The sequence below is a fragment of the Pseudophryne corroboree genome, chromosome 1 (assembly GCF_028390025.1).
Source record: "Pseudophryne corroboree isolate aPseCor3 chromosome 1, aPseCor3.hap2, whole genome shotgun sequence".
Taxonomy (NCBI): domain Eukaryota; kingdom Metazoa; phylum Chordata; class Amphibia; order Anura; family Myobatrachidae; genus Pseudophryne; species Pseudophryne corroboree.
Window position 1 is genome coordinate 407,639,466 of NC_086444.1, and position 17,676 is coordinate 407,657,141.

At 43.0% G+C, this 17,676-nt stretch overlaps 1 protein-coding gene across 1 annotated transcript in view; it reads left to right on the plus strand.

The window, feature by feature from the left end:
• Positions 1-11,369: 11,369 nt before the first annotated feature.
• The window catches only part of SSH1 (slingshot protein phosphatase 1), a 215,078-nt gene continuing 208,771 nt past the window's right edge, over positions 11,370-17,676 (plus strand). Inside the window, exon 1 of the mRNA XM_063913267.1 lies at positions 11,370-11,790. Within this exon, the coding sequence (XP_063769337.1) occupies positions 11,725-11,790 (66 nt within the window). The 5' untranslated portion in view covers positions 11,370-11,724. The remainder of the gene's footprint in view (positions 11,791-17,676) is intronic.

Consider the following 17,676-nt stretch of genomic DNA (forward strand, 5'->3'; position numbering starts at 1 on the left):
ATAGATGATGTGTTTCTAAGCCTTTTTTTATATTTCTTAAATGTTCTGCAATTCTTATTTTCAATGGTCTTGAAGTTCGACCAATGTAGCATAGTCCACATTTGCATTCTACTAGGTATATGACATTTGAAGTATGGCACGTAATGAAATCTTTAATTTTGAAATTTACTCCATTGACATTTATGTCGGTATGTTTACTTGTTGTATCATGGACGTTTTTACACCCAGCGCAGAGTCCACATCTGTGGAAACCCTTTGTGCGTATCATATTTTTTGCAGGCATGGGTAGAGCGCTTCTCACTAATTGATTTTTAAGGTTTTTGGATTTTCGGTAGATGAAAGTAGGTTTGTCTGGAATGATGTTTTGTAGTATCGGATCCCTGGTTAGTAAGTGCCAGTTTCTCTTGATTATTTTTTCCACTTGTCTATGTTGTGAATCATATTGTGTAATTAGTGCCCATTGGGTTTTTTCATTATTCTTTTTGTTATTTTTGGTTTTGGATTTGAACAGGTCTTGTCTTTCCACTTGTTCTGTGTTTGCTATGATTTTATCTAGATCTTCTTCTTTGTATCCCTTTTCAAGAAAATCATTTTTTATTTGGTGTGTCATGGTTTTGGAGATCTCCTCATTGCTACAATTTCTTTTTATTCTTAAAAATTGACTTTTAGGAACTCCTTTGAGCCATAGTGCATGATGTTGGCTGTCCACTGGTATGTATGTGTTGACATCGGTTGGTTTTTGGTAGATTTTGGTGTTTAACTTTTGGTTCTCTGAATAAATTGTTACGTCGAGAAAATTAATTTCGATTAGGCTGCTGGATAAAGTGAATTTGATGTTCATATTGTTATTGTTGAGATGAGTGAAAAAAGTTGCAAGTTCTTCTTCGGTGGATGACCAGATGATGAGAACATCATCGATGTACCTGTACCAATTTACGAGCGAGTTTCCCCAAGCTGCGCTGTTGAATATTTCCTTTTCCTCCCAATAGCTCATAAATAAATTTGCGTAGCTCGGAGCAAATTTCGTACCCATAGCGGTACCTGTTTTTTGTATGAAGAATTCGCCATTGAAGAAAAAGTAGTTGTTTGCCAAAATGAATTGGATAGCTTCTAGTATGAAGTTCTTTCTTTCTGTATCATATTCTGTTTTGTCCAGAAACCAAGTGATGGCTTGTAAACCTTGATCATGGTGAATACATGTGTATAAAGATGTGACATCGGCCGAGGCCATGCACATGCCTTCTTTCCAATCAACTTTTTCCAGTTTCATAATTGCATCTCCTGTGTCTTTAAGATAGGCCTTGTTCGAAGTTACTAATGGTTGAAGGATGGAGTCAATTAGTGAAGACAAGTTAGATGTTAGGCTATCTGTTCCTGCTATGATTGGTCGGCCCGGGGGATTAGTGGCACTTTTGTGAATCTTTGGTAAAATGTATATTGTCGGAGTAATGGAATGTTCAATATTGACATAGTCGTATTCGTCCTTTTTCAGACCCCCTGTTTGTAAGTGTTTGTTGATCAGTTTGAGAAAGTTTTCTTTTATTCTATTTGATGGGTCGGTCTTCAACTTTTGATAGGTGTTGGTATCTGATAGCTGTTTGTTGATTTCCTCTATATAGTCTTCTCGATTCAGGATGGCTATTCCCCCTCCTTTGTCACAAGGTTTTATGACAATACTTTCGTCATTACTCAAATCTTTTATTACCTTTCGTTCAACCTTAGTTAGATTAAATTTGATTTTTGGTTTCTTTAATAGACTGATCTCTTCCGTTACTACTTTTGCAAAAGTTTCAACAAAGTTGCCCTTAACATATGTGGGGTAAAATGTGGATTTTTTCTTTCTTTTCTTAGGGGTGTCTGTGGAGTCTTCTTCTTGTATTTGTTCTGTTGTTTGGTTTGCTCCAGAGACGCAACTTTTCTCTTTTCCGTGTGTTGCGAAATACTTTTTTAGAGTGATTTTTCTGATGAATTTCTGTATATCCACAAATTTTTCAAATTCGTCCATATATGTGGTGGGGGCATATTTCAAACCTTTGTGAAGAATTTTTGTTTTTTGATCTGTAAGTTTGCGTCTACTCAGATTGTATATATGATTGGACGTATTGGTCTGTGTGATATTCGATTGAGTGGTATTCTTTTTTTTGGGAATGGCTTTTCTCTGTCTCTTTCCCCCTCTACTTCCTCTCTTCTTTAGACATCCTTTTTGTTTATGACGATTCTGTTCAAAAGTCAGTGTTGTGGGGTTTTTAACATTTGATGTTGAGGGTTTTTCATTCAGTCAACTGTCGTTGGTTCTCAATGTTCCTTTTTCTCTATGAGGAGATGTTGCTTTGTTTTGATGATCATTCTTCTCTTCTCTTCTTTGATAATAGTCCCTATGCGTTCTTGTCCTGGATCTTCTTCTTCTAGTGGCATCTTGTTCATGATCATCTCTGTAGGTTGATTTGAATTGGTGTTCAATTCTGTTGTGTCTCCATCCTCGGTTTTCTGTATTGTGTTCAGTTCTTCTATAATCCTTATTGTCAGGATCTCTTCCTCTATACGTTCTACTAGTGTTTCTTTCCATTTGGTTCCATTGGTTTATTCCATAACCATGATGATTTCTTTGTTGTTGTTCCTCTTCTCTATAGGTTCTACCCGTGTATCTTTCTCTTTCATTCCTCCTATTTGGTTCATAATGGTGAACGTGTCTTCGTGGTTCATAATGGTGATAGTATCTTTGTTGTTCCTGTTCATTTCTGTTTGATTGTTTGTATCTATTTCTTTGATTGAAATGGTATCTGCTTCTTTCGCCATTATTCCATGTTGTTAGTTGATCTTGTCTATCGTGTGTTGTCTCATCTTTTCTGTTCCTCTCTTTGTCGGAGTGGGATTTTGATGTGGGATCTTCATTCCGTTGTTGCCCCTGGCCTTTCTTTCTCCTTCCCTTAGTTATGCCGAACTTGTAAAAATCATAATCCCTTTGTAATTTGCCTTGTTTCTTCTTAATTAGGAAGTCCGTGTTCTTGGCAATTTTTTCTGAGATTTCTTTTTCTAATGATGCGAAAGTGGGTAATACATTGTAGGGTTGAATGAGTACTTTAAGGACCTCAATTCTTTCATTTACTTCTTTAAGTTTTTCTTTTCTTTCCTTAATGATGAGAGCCATTAAAGCGAAGGAACATGTTTCTAGTATGTTTTCCCATTTATTGTGGAATTCTTCTGTTCCGTCTTGGAATGATGGGGGTTTGTTCATTCGTAGTCCTTTCGGTATAATTTCTTCTTTGGAGTATTTTTCTAGAGTGGCGATTTCCCACCATAGTCTATTCTCCTTAAGTAACCATTCCCCAAGGCGGTCCATTGCCGTTTCTAGATTTTCTTCTGTCATTTCTATGTTGTCTTCTGTGAAGTTTATCTTGAACACTTCTTCTGTTTTTGCTGTTCTTTCCTCACGATGGTGAAACATGATGCAGCCTATAAATTTCCGTAGGGATAAATTACAACTGGAAAATGGTTTGTTTTGGAATATTACTGGCGCTTCATTTGACACGGTGGCAGCCTCTTTACTTCACGATTTGACTTATCCCAATTTAGTCAAAAAATGATTCTAGTGAAAAATATGGAAGTTGTGAAGAAGATGGCGCTACTGTGTCTGTGAGGATGGAAAAAATAGTGGAAAGAGGAACCCAGAGGTATACTTATCTCTATGACTGGGGGTTTTTCTTCCCAGATGTGGTTCCTTCTCTGGATCTTAGGGTATGTTCACATGGATATGAGACACATGGAAAAAATAAAGGGAAAACACATGTGTGGAATTGTTTTTGATTGATGTTCTTTGTGTATAAATTTAAGATAACACTTTTCAGTTTATATAAAACGTGAATAAATTCTGGGGATTATTTTTGGAGTAATTTTTAGGTTAGGAGATCTATTTGATGACGGCGGTGGAATATGTGCATACCTCACTTACACAGTGAGGAATGAATAGAAGCACATCAAGGTATCTTTTATGTAGCACATTCAATTTTTCATAGGAAAAAATTGTGAATATGATGTCCAACCACAGCGTACCTCACTTACTCAGTGAGAGGAAAATTCAATGCATATAGCAGTTTCTTTATCTCAATAATGGAAGCACATCAAGGTATAATTCTCTCTCTGTTGTGAACAATATGAATATGGCTGCTAATTACAGCGTACCTCACTTACTCAGTGAGAGGACGGTAGATGTATATAGCGGTTTCTTTGTTATATGTAATATGGCGTACCATTACTCACAGTGGAACGTATGTGGATCCTCATATCATGGTATCTTTGCATCAACCACACCGGTAACACGATATAAAAACCAGCAAAAGAATTTATTATACAAGCAAGTAAAAAATTATTATAAAATTAATAAAAAATTCCAGCATTGAGCAAGGGAAGTGTGCAGATCTGACAAGGTGACCCTCTGTTTGGAGAGCAAAGTTCCGGTTCCTTGCTCTGGGTCGAATTATAAATATATTTAAAGTGGGGTCTTACCTTCTCAGAGGAGCACATAAAGTTCACCTGCACCAAGGCCTCCTTAGCCAACGCGTTTCGAGTAAAAACTCTTTTTCAAGGCATGAGGGTATGAGAATGTGAGTTCCTTATATGTGATCACTGATGATGATGTCACTTCCGGTTCCGGGTTCTTTTAAAATCTGTCTGTCTCTCAGATATAAACAAACTTATATATGAACGAGATCTTGGTTGTATTGGCATAACATCTCAACTTGGTTAATCTGTTTTTAAAGGATCCTGAGTTATTTACGGTCTCCGTGACCGGAAGTGAGCGCCGATATGGTGTCCGGACCGGAAGTGGTAAAGTCGGCGCTAGGGATGATGGTCAATGTAGTCCAAGTTCTTCCTTAAGGATGACGTCACTGTAGTTGCGACCGGAAGTGGCCGTGAATTCACATTGCCGCGACCGGAAGTCGTCATATCGCCGCTAGGGAAGATGGATCTTGTAGTTCTAAGTATATGGAGAAGTTTCCCAGGAAGTGATCTCATAATGATGAACTCTAGGGATATAGGGAAATGTAGTTTTCAGATGTATAGCATACAAAAAGAGAAGTTTATTTGGAAATGATGATCAATATAATTATAAACATTTATCCTTATGAGTGAAAGACTAGTGATAAGATTATGTTTTACTTTATCAAGAAAAAAGAGTGCATTGTGCATTAAACAGGAAAAAATATGTTATAAAAACCACTTAAGTTCAAAGTCCTGATTCAGGCCCGTTGGAATCAGTGTTTTTAGAGAAAAAATGATTCTCATTTCTGTCTTGGCAAGATTTATTTCTATATTTTTGTCTCGCCATGTGGATTTCACATGTTTTAATCCCATAAATCTTTTAATGTCCTGAGTTGAACAATTATGTTTGGATTTGAAGTGGTTTGATAGATGATGTGTTTCTAAGCCTTTTTTGATATTTCTTAAATGTTCTGCAATTCTTATTTTCAATGGTCTTGAAGTTCGACCAATGTAGCATAGTCCACATTTGCATTCTACTAGGTATATGACATTTGAAGTATGGCACGTAATGAAATCTTTAATTTTGAAATTTACTCCATTGACATTTATGTCGGTATGTTTACTTGTTGTATCATGGACGTTTTTACACCCAGCGCAGAGTCCACATCTGTGGAAACCCTTTGTGCGTATCATATTTTTTGCAGGCATGGGTAGAGCGCTTCTCACTAATTGATTTTTAAGGTTTTTGGATTTTCGGTAGATGAAAGTAGGTTTGTCTGGAATGATGTTTTGTAGTATCGGATGCCTGGTTAGTAAGTGCCAGTTTCTCTTGATTATTTTTTCCACTTGTCTATGTTGTGAATCATATTGTGTAATTAGTGCCCATTGGGTTTTTTCATTATTCTTTTTGTTATTTTTGGTTTTGGATTTGAACAGGTCTTGTCTTTCCACTTGTTCTGTGTTTGCTATGATTTTATCTAGATCTTCTTCTTTGTATCCCTTTTCAAGAAAATCATTTTTTATTTGGTGTGTCATGGTTTTGGAGATCTCCTCATTGCTACAATTTCTTTTTATTCTTAAAAATTGACTTTTAGGAACTCCTTTGAGCCATAGTGCATGATGTTGGCTGTCCACTGGTATGTATGTGTTGACATCGGTTGGTTTTTGGTAGATTTTGGTGTTTAACTTTTGGTTCTCTGAATAAATTGTTACGTCGAGAAAATTAATTTCGATTAGGCTGCTGGATAAAGTGAATTTGATGTTCATATTGTTATTGTTGAGATGAGTGAAAAAAGTTGCAAGTTCTTCTTCGGTGGATGACCAGATGATGAGAACATCATCGATGTACCTGTACCAATTTACGAGCGAGTTTCCCCAAGCTGCGCTGTTGAATATTTCCTTTTCCTCCCAATAGCTCATAAATAAATTTGCGTAGCTCGGAGCAAATTTCGTACCCATAGCGGTACCTGTTTTTTGTATGAAGAATTCGCCATTGAAGAAAAAGTAGTTGTTTGCCAAAATGAATTGGATAGCTTCTAGTATGAACTTCTTTCTTTCTGTATCATATTCTGTTTTGTCCAGAAACCAAGTGATGGCTTGTAAACCTTGATCATGGTGAATACATGTGTATAAAGATGTGACATCGGCCGAGGCCATGCACATGCCTTCTTTCCAATCAACTTTTTCCAGTTTCATAATTGCATCTCCTGTGTCTTTAAGATAGGCCTTGTTCGAAGTTACTAATGGTTGAAGGATGGAGTCAATTAGTGAAGACAAGTTAGATGTTAGGCTATCTGTTCCTGCTATGATTGGTCGGCCCGGGGGATTAGTGGCACTTTTGTGAATCTTTGGTAAAATGTATATTGTCGGAGTAATGGAATGTTCAATATTGACATAGTCGTATTCGTCCTTTTTCAGACCCCCTGTTTGTAAGTGTTTGTTGATCAGTTTGAGAAAGTTTTCTTTTATTCTATTTGATGGGTCGGTCTTCAACTTTTGATAGGTGTTGGTATCTGATAGCTGTTTGTTGATTTCCTCTATATAGTCTTCTCGATTCAGGATGGCTATTCCCCCTCCTTTGTCACAAGGTTTTATGACAATAAAAATATGTGCTTCTATTCATTCCTCACTGTGTAAGTGAGGTATGTACATATTCCACCGCCGTCATCAAATAGATCTCCTAACCTAAAAATTACTCCAAAAATAATCCCCAGAATTTATTCACGTTTTATATAAACTGAAAAGTGTTATCTTAAATTTATACACAAAGAACATCAATCAAAAACAATTCCACACATGTGTTTTCCCTTTATTTTTTCCATGTGTCTCATATCCATGTGAACATACCCTAAGATCCAGAGAAGGAACCACATCTGGGAAGAAAAACCCCCAGTCATAGAGATAAGTATACCTCTGGGTTCCTCTTTCCACTATTTTTTCCATCCTCACAGACACAGTAGCGCCATCTTCTTCACAACTTCCATATTTTTCACTAGGGGGAACAAACTCTATTGCGCCTGCTGAAAACTCCGGAAAGATGGCACAGTGGCCATTTTTCCGGAGTTTTGCGCATACGCATTAAGAAAATCTTTGTGAAAATGTCCGCCGCGCCATGTTCCCAGATGCGCAATAGACTCTGTGCTCAGACTCTATTGCCGGTGCGGAGAAGGATGGCACCACCGGGGGACTCCGGAGTGGTAAGTATTAAAACCTGTGCATCGGTCAGAGAGGAGGGGGCCCCTGAGGCAGAAGGCTGCACACGGGCCTTCTACTCTCTTAGAACTGCATGTATCGCAGTGCCAAAGTAAGTACCCGCAGCAAGATCTGTGTCCATCTACTCACATGCTGGGGGCCACCCAGCATAGGGCAAAGCCGCCCTGCTTGTGTGTGGCGCTGCCCCGTGATGAATTTGCAATTTAATTGCAAACGCATTGATTAGAGATTGACCCCTGCCTGCATAGCCTGGTTGTGCTTGCAGGTGGTCCTGCACCATTCAGTTTTTCTCAGGGCGGCTGCATGTGACGTCACCCCCCCTCCCCCCCCCCACCGCAAATGGTCCGGAGACGTCTGCGTTGTCCAGACCGTGCTCACAAAACGCCATGATGACGCCCCCCCAACAGCCGCAGCTGTCAATCACCTTGAAGTCGCATCCTGGAAAACCAAGAAGGAAGGATGCAACAGCATGGTGAAGGGGTGCGCTCTGGCCACCTGGATGCGGCTTCTGCGTGCGAACGCATGGCTGCGTCCAGGTCTGAATAAACCCCAAGATACACTGCTGCACCTCACGTTGTGGAGCAGTGCAGTAATAAGATTTAATTCACTTTGCAGGGCGATATTATTGTAACGATATAAAGGATTGCAGAGGGTGTATTATCAGGGGTTACCTGCCCTATAAAACCATTTCAACTCCACCAAAGGACTCGCATTCTGCACCAGCTCAGAGCTGGCAGAAATCAGGTCTCATTCTATACTTGAAATGAGACAACACAGCCCTTGCGTATTTATTACATTACTTTTCCCTCTGAGGTGTCCCAGTAAAAGGAACAGGAAGAACATATTTCTAACTTAACGGTAATCATTTGTGGCCACATTACCATATTCCAAATATCGTCCATCTTTGCGAAGAAGGAAGGGCTGCCCACTCTTTTTCTATCCGCAGCTGTCAACATTAAAATCAGGACTTACACCCAACCTATGATGATGCAAAAGATCCATCTCAAACAGGCGTCCCATCTCCATCCACACACCACCATTACGCATGGAAGTCTGGCTACACACCCATAACACTGATCAGTTCTATGTGATCGCATGGTGACTGCCCCAGTGCCACGCATGCATAGTAAGGCACATGGACGTTTCAGGAGAGATGGCAAGCATGGGATAAATAGATACATTTTAAAACAAAGGCATTACACTGAACAACAAAGCCAGCGAGGGAAAGTACAAAGGGCACATGCAAGCAAATAGGACATTTATGAGTATTTTTAAGTTGGAGAGGTAGCACCTCCATAAGTTAAGAATTAGGGATAGGATCCTTGAATAATGATAATGGGAGTGTGTTTGATATCCATATATTTATTGACACTAGTGTAGTGATTTTGCACATATCCTACAAGGCTAGTCTGTAAGATACAGTCGGACCCAATCTGTTGGTTACTGTATTCACCATCCTGGTGGCTAGGAAGCAAAGCTCTCTCCTGCATACAAAATATAGCACTTTATTTATTGATACTATTGTTGAGAATGTTAAGCAGACGGATATTTCTGCCACAAGATGGTATGACATAGGGGAGTAAGGGGTCTATTCATGTAAATCCATGGATCCCGTTTATCACTTGATACTATGGGGGGAATTCAAATGTTTGAAAAGTTGGTTGGGCGTCTGTTTTTTTCCTGTCTATTAGATAGGAAAAAAATGACACCCAACTGACTTTTCAAACATTTGAATTCCCCCCTATATGTCCCATCAGTTTGATGCAACATATAGCTTTGTCAAGTTGCAATTCATGTACTGTATGCTTACCTTTCCTGAGATGCGATCCAAAAACAAGTGCTCCAGCGATCCAGTCTTCTGCGTTCTTCTGATTTACCATTCATAAAGGAGGTTGTTTTGCACATGTGCTGGGTCACCTCACACAGGTCAGTGCGGCGGCTGGGGTAGGGGCAGCACAAGACAGCCGTGAAGGCAGTTGGGAATCAGGAGACTGGCCTATATATATATTAGTGAGGTGACTCGACCTATGCATACGCCAGGTCACCTCACTTATACCCCTTTCACACCGCACAAATAACTTGGTATCGACCCGGCATATTGCCGAGTCGACACGGGTCGGCGTGCGGTGTGAAAGTGCCATAGTCGAAATCCCGGGTCATCTGACCCGGTAAATCAACCCGGGAATACAGCAGTGTTATTGCCAGGTTGAATACCGGGTCAGTGGATGCGACCCGGGACTCGTTTACTACATAGGGGAGAGGAGGCGCAGAGATGATCTCATCTCCCAGCGCCGCCTCCACCCCCCGCCGCTATAGCAACCCGCCCGGCATATTGCCGGGTCGGGGAAGCCAGCAGTAGTGTCCAATGCCGGATCCCACCCGGGAAGGATCCGTTTCCAATTCCCAGGTGGGATCTGGCATTGGCGGTGTGAAAGGGGTATTATATATAAAGGTCAGATCGACGGTGGGGCTGGGGGCAGAGTGAGCCAGCAGTAGGGGCACCGGGCAAGCAGCAGAGTGAGGTGATCCAGCATATGCTGGGTCATCTCACTCATACCCCTTTCAGACTGCCACCTCTGAACATGGTTATTGGCACATGAGCGCGCATAACCCGTGTTCATGTGCAGTCAGAGGTGCCAGGGTTGAAATACCGGGTCGAGTGTTCAACCCAGCTTACTGTGCAGTGTGAAAGGGAGCCAGGTCGATGCGACCCATTTACCGTTCACTCTCTGTGTACGGGCAGTGCTTGGAGATCATGTGATCTCCAAGCGCCGCCCCCGCTGCGTCACCGCTGACGTCACCAAACCGGCAATATGCCGGGTTGCAGTCAGCGACAGTGGGGGGCCTGAGGCAGGTCGCACGCTGGAAGCTCCCGTGTCAGGCTTCCGGGTGCGACCCGCCTCAGGCAGTCTGAAAGGGGTATCATATGAACTCTCTGGGAACCTCTACTGTCAGTGTCCCGGTCACACAGGGTTCATGGAAAGATTTCTTTCTCCCTGGGCACCTCTGATTGGGAGTCAGAGAAGGGGGAGAACAGGGAGAAGGCATGGATACAGCAGTCTTCTCTGCTTTTCTTGGATCAGAAGCTTCATTACACCATCCTAAGATAGTTGAGCTTCGCTTCTGAGATGAGCTTTCCGTGCTTATCTGAATCGCTCTCCCCATACTACCGTATGGGGAAACCATATCTACATTAATCAGGGGCACCACTGGAGAATCTGAGATTTCTCCACTGTAACCCCTTCTCTGAATGTGATGAATCAGTGAAAACCCCTGTTATCACTGATTAAGGGTTTTTCACTGCTACGTGAATAGACCCCTCAGAGGAGTGCAATAAGAGTAGAGTGCACTTTCCTCCTGCCCCACTGTACTCTTATTTCACCATCATATCCTTTTATTCCACTATATCTCACCATCCTCCTGTCCCAAGTTCTCCTCTCCCACAGCCCTCTTATTCCACAATCCTCCTAATTTACTATCCTCTATGCTCCTATAGTGGAATGCATTGGTAGGATGTTGGAATAAGAGGATAGTGGCCCAAGGAGAGGGATAATGTGATAGGAAGACAGTGGGATTGGAGGATAGCGGTATAGGAGGCTTGGGACCAGAGGAACAGCTTGGGCATCATTGCTAGCTAAGATGATGTTGGCTTTGGTCCTGAATCTGACTACAGCACCTCCAACACGTTTCACGATCCACCTCCCCGGTAGGAGGAGCTCGGGATCAGCAGGGATCACCGCGGAGATCGAACATCAGGCTCGGGTCAGGCAGCAGCGCACACAGGGCTCCGGCCCCGCAATCACAGCTGCTGTACGGGACGGCACAGGCGCAGATCTGCCTCGGACATGGTGGCACGGCGCAGCGGCGTGGATTAGCGGATACAGGATCCCGGTGCGTCCCGTGACATGCAGTGGCCGGAACCGGACCCTAGATCAGGCGCTGACCGCACCTGGCTGTGAATTCTGACTACCCCCCGGGGACGGCAGCCTTTGAGCCCGACACCAGCCACCGGTTACCGGAGAACCGACAGCGATGGCTCTGGTGACCCTACAGCGATCCCCGACCCCCAGCGCCGCCTCCTCGGCCAGCACCAGCGAGGTGAGAAATCCCACCCTGGTCCTCCCCCGGCAGCGGCGCAGGAAAGAGCGGGGGAAGGTGGAGGCTGCATAGGCCGCAGCTGAAGGAGACGCTCTCAGGGGGCAGTGTGCCAGCAGCACAGATGTCTCCTGTATTATCTGTGTCACTATAGCGATGGGCAAGAGTAGGGACATCCCCCCTGTCCTGCATGCCACTCAGCGGCGCACATTATCGCCTTGTATTGTGGCCCCTGCACTAGGCACCCAGGTGTATCTCCTGCCAGTTGCTGGTGGTCCCATCAGATCCTAGCTGGATGGCTATGTTCTTGGTATATATCCATTTGAACTCAATTGGATTTTAAATGGAATCACTGCTTGTTTAACTATACAGAAAGCAACCAGTGTATTTAGTGGTGAAAAGACAAATATTCAGTGATTATACAAAGTGCTCATTTACCTGTAAGCACCTAGGAGACTTTTTAAATAGTTTGCAAAAACCTACAATCATGTGAGAAAGAAAGGATGTAATCTCTAAAATCTGTGTATCAGGACATCATTAATAATTGTCTAGTTTTTGCAAAGTAAAAAAAAAAATCAAATCTCACCGGATAAATAACCCCTAATGGCTGCCCTGATTTATTCATCAAACAAATGAATAAAAATGAGGAAACTGTGTGTGGAAAAGTAAGCACACTCCGTGATTTGGTAGCTAGTAGAATTACCTTTGGCAGTATTGTTTGTTAAATGAGCCTCTAAGAATGTACCATCATAGGGCCCAAGAAACATGAGTGTACCCCAAAATTTCTGTTGCCTCCCCTTAGTTCGCCAATCATGGTATTTGACATTAAAAAACAAAAATCAGTTTTATGATTGCTTGTCATTCAAGAATAAATGTTTTGTTCAGATAAAATTTTGTATACCTAAGTTGCCGTGTTTGTGTGTTTTTGTTTGTTTTTTGGTAGTTTTTTTATTGTAGACCTAAGGGTTTGTATTGACGGTGAGATTTTTTCTTTCGATTTTGGCTATATAGTCAAAATCGCAAGAAAAGTTAGTGCAAATCGCAAGGTGTTATGCCACTTGCGATCCTGATTCGATCCCGTTTCGCGGTCCCGCCAGGCCGGTATCGCAAGAAAAGATAGACTGTGCAGGCAAGTCAATCCTTGCTAGATCAGTGTACTATCTAGTTCATCTCACATGTCAATTATATCTCACATAAGCCAAAATCTCACATAAGCCAAAATCGTAAGCACACATACTGTAGTCCATATCTCAAGAAAAGTTAGTCAAAATCGGTGGTGCTGGGCTCCGCGGAGTTCAGGGGAATCGCAAAGTAAAAATCGGGCATAGCAAGAATCTCACCGTGTGTACTCGCCATAACATGTGTAATGTTTCGCACATTGACAGAATTATTCAGACCCCTGGATGTAGCATTTGGGTTCTTTGCCGTTTTGAAGAGCATGAAAAGCCCTAATCTTACTGGGACTCCCACTCCTAGGAAGATTGCCAACTGTACGCAGTGTTCCTCATTTGTAAATACCTATTCACTGCAGATGCCACTTCTCCTTGGCATGGGGCAATTACGACCACATGCTCCATACCAACCTGCCAAAAGTTCTGATGTCGCTTGATGTTGTCTTTTGTTTTTAGCTGTATACATAACTACAAAGAAAAAGTGTTATGGGTTATTTTTCACATGAGGAATAATATATCATTAGCTGTATAAAATTTTAGGATCTGGTAAACAGACATATTTTCAACGAGGGTGTACTCTCTTTTCACATGGTTGTATACAGATATGTATAGGATACATTTACATAAATGAGGCTAGTGTTCGGGTAAGGTGAGAGTGTAGTTTTTGTTAAGTATTTTTAATATGGAATGCAGAATGTGGCTGGAATGTAATGAAGTCCGAGTTCGACAGCCGTGCGCAGGATGCTGTCCAAAGTCTGACTTTTTTTTTTTTTAAAGGACCAGTTATGTACCTAAACCATGCCTTGTACATAATTGCCCTTTTAAAAAAAATCAGAGTTCAGCAGGCATCTTGCATGGTCGCCGAACACGGACTTCATGCTGCTCTGGAAGTGAATGTGACCAAATTGTTAAGGGGGGTACTCACGGAGCGATATTCTAAGCAATCTGACTAGATTGCTTAGAATATCAGCATGATCGCTCCGTGTGTAGCCCCTTCAGCGATAGCGATGCGCGGCCCCGCACATCGCTATCGCTGCTGCTAGATTGGCCTGCATGCAGGCCAATCTAGCGGGTCGCTCACTTCACCCGCTGGGTGAAATGAGCGGCCCCCCCGTCTCCCCCCGCACACGCTCAGCACAGATCGCGCTGTGCTGAGCGGTTCGCTCAGCACACATCTCTCCTGCATCGGCCCGTGGGTACTGGTCTTAAGAGCTTTTTACTGCCGATACTGTCATATTGATAAAATGTGGGTAATCTGTAATATACAGTATATCACCAACATATGTATGTGATGGTTGGAGTACATAGTGCTCTGTGTTACATTTAGTGAGGATGTAAAAACAGTGACGCCCTAATTCTACAGTTAGCTTAAATTATTGTATTTCTGTTTGTGCTCAAGCTTCTTATTAACAAAATACTATATTTATTCAACAATTTGAATCAAATTGGAACACTGGTATTACAGTTAGACAGAAGGGGTCCCTTACAAAACCATCTTTTATTTACCTTTGCACAAAGTTAAGGGGGAATTCAATTACCCCAGGTAATTTACCATGGGGTAATTGCTATTCAGTTAGCCCTGAAGGCAGCCCACAATCTGCACTTAACAGAGATTTTATTTGTGGGGGGAATCTAAGGAGTCTAGAAACTAAGGGGGTAATTCAGACTTAATCGCTAGGGTGTTTTTTGCATCCCTGCGATCAGATAGTCACCGCCTACAGGGGGAGGGGTAAAGCCTGTACAAGTGTGCGTTCGATTCTTTAGCAGAGCTGCACAAACATCAGTTTGTGCAGTCTCTGCGCAGCCCAGGACTTACTCAGCCGCTGCGATGGATTCCTGGGGATCGGGGCCGGAGCTGATGTCAGACACCCTCCCTCCAAACGCATGAACCCGCCTGGTTTTCTGGATACTCCTGTAAAACGGTCAGTTGACACCCACAATCGGCCACTTCCTGTCAATCACCTTGCAATCGGTTTTTTTGCACCATCCCGTCGCTAGTCACCGATGCCCTGTGCTGTTGTGCGACACGCTGGCACATTGTGGTGCATGTGCAGTTCAGATCTGGTCACCCGCTATGCGAAAACGCACAGCAGCGATCAGGTCTGATTTACCCCCTAAATTCTCTATAACTTACCTGTTTTTCGGGTGCCACCATCGCGTTAACTCATAGGTCCGTGAACTTTTCCTGGATTCTACAGGTTAATGGCCATAAACAAGTTAATTTAACGGGTGAGAAACTGTTAATTTTTAAAAGCAACTTTTACAAATTTGAACGTCGCTTTCCTTTCATTTAAAATTTGAACCATTTTGGGTTTGAAATTTGAAAAAAAAAAAATAATAATAATAATAATAATAATAATTGGGAAGGTCCCTTTCATGAAAGCCTGGCCCAAAAAGTACAAGATTACCATTTATTATGGTAGCCCAACTGCACTAATTTTCTTGTGCACCGCTATGGGATCTGAGGCAGAATTGGTTATGTGCCGTTCTGGAACACATCATGTCCACCGTGCAGAATTGAATCGCCCATTCTGTTACCCCTTTTTGTATCGGCCTCACCCCTGCATTTTGAATGTGAATGATCCTCTCTGCTTCTCTTTTTTTTGTCTGTTACAAATATGTGCACCAATGTAATTGAAAATTTGTCTTTATTTTTATTTTAGGGGACATTTGTCAAGCCTTGTACAAAGGACAGAATACTAGAGTAATGTTGGCCACAGTAGGATTTTATTGGTTGTAGTGTTCACACACTACCAGTTTTGTAATTGTAAAAATGCTCCCTGCCCTTTTCCAGTACGCTGTACTGATTGAATAATCGTCATTTATACTGACACTGCTGTTACCTGCCTCATAAAGCCAGTATCTGCGGGGGGACTTGGCATTAGGGAGGCCAATCCCGGGATCGGGATCGGCGGGATCCCGGGATTTGGGCCCAAAAATGCCGGGATTTGAATCCCGGGATTGGAGCCTCCAATCCCGTGATTCAAGGGATTAGAGTGCGCATGTGATGGAGGGTTGGAAGCGGCGCGGGAGGGCGGGTGGGTGTAAGTAATAACACTTACTTTCAGGCGGCCGCGACAGCCATGGACACGCTGAACGCGGCGGCATTTCAAATGAAGCGCCGGCCGCCAGCCAATCAGAGCTGGCGGACCGGCAGCCAAGCAGGGAAGCTGCCGCAGCAGCGGCAGCCAATCAGGAGCGACTGCTGCGGCAGCTTCCCTGATTGGCTGCCGGTCCGCCAGCTCTGGTTGGCTGGCGGCCGGCACTTCATTTGAAATGCCGCCGTGTTCAGTGTGTCCATGGCGGCCGCCCGCCTAATAGTAAGTGTTATTACCTACACCCACCCAATCTCCCTCCCGCGCCGCTACCTACACCCTCCCTCCCGCACCACTACCTACACCCACCCTCCCGCACCGCTACCTACCCCCATAGGTGTGCGCAGACACTGACAGGTGGATGCCGCTCCGGACTCCCCCCCCCCCCTCCACGTCACGGCATTATAGTGTTCTCTCACCTGTCCTGGACATAGACTGCTTACCTGGGCCACCTAGTTGAGCAGTCTATATCCAGGACAGGGGAGGTGAGAGAACACTATAATGCCGTGGAGGGGGAGGGGGAAGGGGGGAGTCCGGAGCGGCACCCGCCTGTCAGTGTCTGCGCACGCCTATGCCTACCCCCTCCCTACCTCCCGCACCGCTACCTACACCCTCCCTCCAGCGCTGCTCCCTACATCTTTCACTGGTCCCTACTGCAATCCCGGGATTGACCGTTTTTCAATCCCGAATCCCGGGATTGAAAAAACGGCCCGGGATTGGCCTCCCTACTTGGCATGGAGTGAGAGCCTCAAGGTCCGCTGTTAGATGTGCTTTGAGCAGGTGTTCTGGCTGTGCACATCCCTGCATAAGCCTGCTGATTGCACCTCTGATTCTCTCTGCATGTAGTCTCATTTCCACTCTGGTGGCCAGTGTTTTTCTCACTCTCACTATGCACAGGTTTGTCCACTTATGTTATGCAGCATTGAATGGCCATGTGGGGTTGTCTGATGGATTTTGAAGAGAATGCAGGAGTTGTGAGGGGTTTAGAACAGGCATTTGGGTAGTCTGAGTGGCTTTTTAAGGCTGTGTGAAGTTTTCTGATTGTATGTAGGGAGGTCTGAGGGGCATTAAAGGGGTATTTGAGGAGTTCTTGTGGGCATTAAAGGAGCATGTGGGCTGATCTGATGGGCATGGAACGGGCAGATGTGGTTGACTGTGGGGTTTTGAAGTAGCATGTGGTTTGAATAAAGAGTTAAATATTTCAAATTTAATTTGTCACAAATTACTCCACACAATTAATAGTATGCCAAGAGCTTTAAAACGTGTCCAAACCTTTGCCCTTCATAATTAAAATGTACCCTGCCCCAAAATATCCTAGAGGGAACACTCAGTCGCTGTGGGCAGCATCTCCACTTGACCTCTTTAGATGGCTTGATAAAAATCTGTTATGCTTAATTTATTGCTGTTCTGTGTTTTATGCTTCTTAAATGTCCAGTGTTTTGTCTTTGCTTGTTTAGTATTTTGCCTCTTGCCAGTCTTTATACTGTGCTCTATTTTCTGACTGTAGTTCTCAGTATATAAATAATAATTAATAATAATATATTCTTAATATAACTTTACATGGACTGCAAATAAATATATATATATATATATATATATATATATATATATATATATATATA